The sequence below is a fragment of the Cyprinodon variegatus genome, unplaced genomic scaffold (assembly GCF_000732505.1).
Source record: "Cyprinodon variegatus isolate N-32 unplaced genomic scaffold, C_variegatus-1.0 Scaffold339, whole genome shotgun sequence".
NCBI lineage: Eukaryota > Metazoa > Chordata > Actinopteri > Cyprinodontiformes > Cyprinodontidae > Cyprinodon > Cyprinodon variegatus.
In genome coordinates, this window is record NW_015150792.1 from 131218 (window position 1) to 133111 (window position 1894).

The following is a 1894-nucleotide window of genomic DNA, read 5'->3' on the forward strand; positions in this document are numbered from 1 at the left end:
TGCTTTTTGCACAGCGTTAGAAGACCTCCACGACATGACCTCTGGTTCTAAAGCACCTGCTATTGTTTAAGTGTTCACATCCAGGGTTTCTTGTTGGCGAGTGTGGGGTGACTAGTGAAAGTTTTGCCTCGTTTGCATTTGTTGTGAACGCACCTTTAGTTTCCTCTGAAGAACTGAGATAATTAAAGCTCTGTTGGTTTTGGTTCTCACCATCTAATCGACAATTCTGGCAGGAACGGAGAAGGTACGGCAAGCGCAAGGTTGCAAGCACCTCCACGTGGTCAACCCCGACTGGCTATGGAGCTGCCTGGAGCGCTGGGAGCGGGTGGACGAGCAGCTGTACCCTTTAAAGGAGGATTTCTCCAGGACGCCACGGTATCAGAACCATGTTCCTGCGGCCTAAAGGAGATGTGTTAAAAGCTAAAATGGGTGGATTAAAATATGCGGTCATTTTCTCATTTCCTCTCCTATAGGAGCAGCAGTCCGGCCGCTTTCCTCGACAATCAGGGCTCCCTGCAAGCGGTTTTCCAGCCAGCTCCCGTCCATCCCAGGCCTCGAGGGGCGCCTCCAGAGGTCAGAACGTACGACTCTGTGACGGGAAAGCTCATCCGCAGGGACCCTCAGACAGGGCGTCCCTCAGCCTACCCGCAGCCGCCAGGCCCCCAGTCAGGCCTCAGGTACTGCTCTCAATCACTGGCAAGATTACATAAGCTGCTACTAAACATCTGGGAGCTTTTTCTGGGTAAAGAAACTGGATAAAACCGGTTCTTTTCTTGCTTTGATTGTTTAAGAGAGGGAAAGAAAATTATGCTTTTTTAGATTCTTTTGCAGATTTTAGCCCATAAAGCCCAGAAACAAATGGCTTTTACCATTAAACCACTTAACAGAATCATCATATAGAAAAGTTTAAACCTGCTTGAGAATCCTGAGTGTGAGATTGGCCTGTTTATTTATTTTAGGGGTGTTCCTTAAACCAGAAAAGCTCATAAAACACGATTTGGCTCCTAATTCTGTGTTAAAGTCAAACCTGTAGCATAAATATTTACTGTATGGGAAAAAAAATCTAAATGTTAGAGATCAGTGAAAACTGTGGATAAAAAAAGCCCCAAAAAAGAATCTGTTATCAGTTTTTATTGGTATCCAGTCACAGATTCCTGTCAGACTCTCCTTTGATTGTTTAACGCTGTGAAGTTTCCAAGCTGATTCCAACGGCGACTCTTTGAACCGATGGCTTTTTATATGTATAATTAATCATACAAAGTGGAAAATTGTCCTGTTTTATTTTAGGATTAGAGGCACAATTAGGTTTCCAGTGAGCTGTGTTAAAACGAACAGAATCATCAAAGAGGATGGGTTCAGTTAAACACAGCCTGAAGGCAGCAGAGATGTTTCTGTAATGCTTATATTTGGCCTCCCAGTCTCTGCTCTTTCCTTCCACCTTAACCTGCCTGCTTTGTTGCTTTGGATGCTGAAAGCTATCTGTGGCCATTTTGAGTTCTGCTCCCAGGCGTCGCCCCGATTCATCCCTCTGACACAGAGAGAGAGAGAGAGAGAGAGCGGTTCAGGAAAACAACAGGATAAGACACAAAAAATACTGCTTCTAACTTCATACATGCAGTATTAGGTGTTTATTTCTTTCTATTATTTAACAGATTGTTCAGTCACTGAATATTAACATATTAAATAAAAAAATGTATCTTTTCAGGCTTTAACCAAATTGACAGATGGAGCATTTCATTAAATTGAATTTTTTTTTTCCAGGGATCCTATACTGTGTGGAAAAAAAAAAAAACACCAGATGTGGTGGAGTCCCTCTTACGACGGAGTGTTAGGGCCAGAAGATTTATTTATTTTTTATTTTTTTATACTTTATGTTTATTGAATGTGTTTCATT

The 1894-nt window shown here is 42.4% G+C and overlaps 1 protein-coding gene across 1 annotated transcript in view; it reads left to right on the top strand.

Moving 5' to 3' along the window:
- Nucleotides 1-1894, top strand: part of ctdp1 (CTD phosphatase subunit 1) — a 94145-nt gene that overhangs the window by 17765 nt on the left and 74486 nt on the right. Inside the window, exons 9-10 of the mRNA XM_015385443.1 lie at nt 234-375; nt 474-677. Of these exons, the coding sequence (XP_015240929.1) occupies nt 234-375; nt 474-677 (346 nt within the window). The remainder of the gene's footprint in view (nt 1-233; nt 376-473; nt 678-1894) is intronic.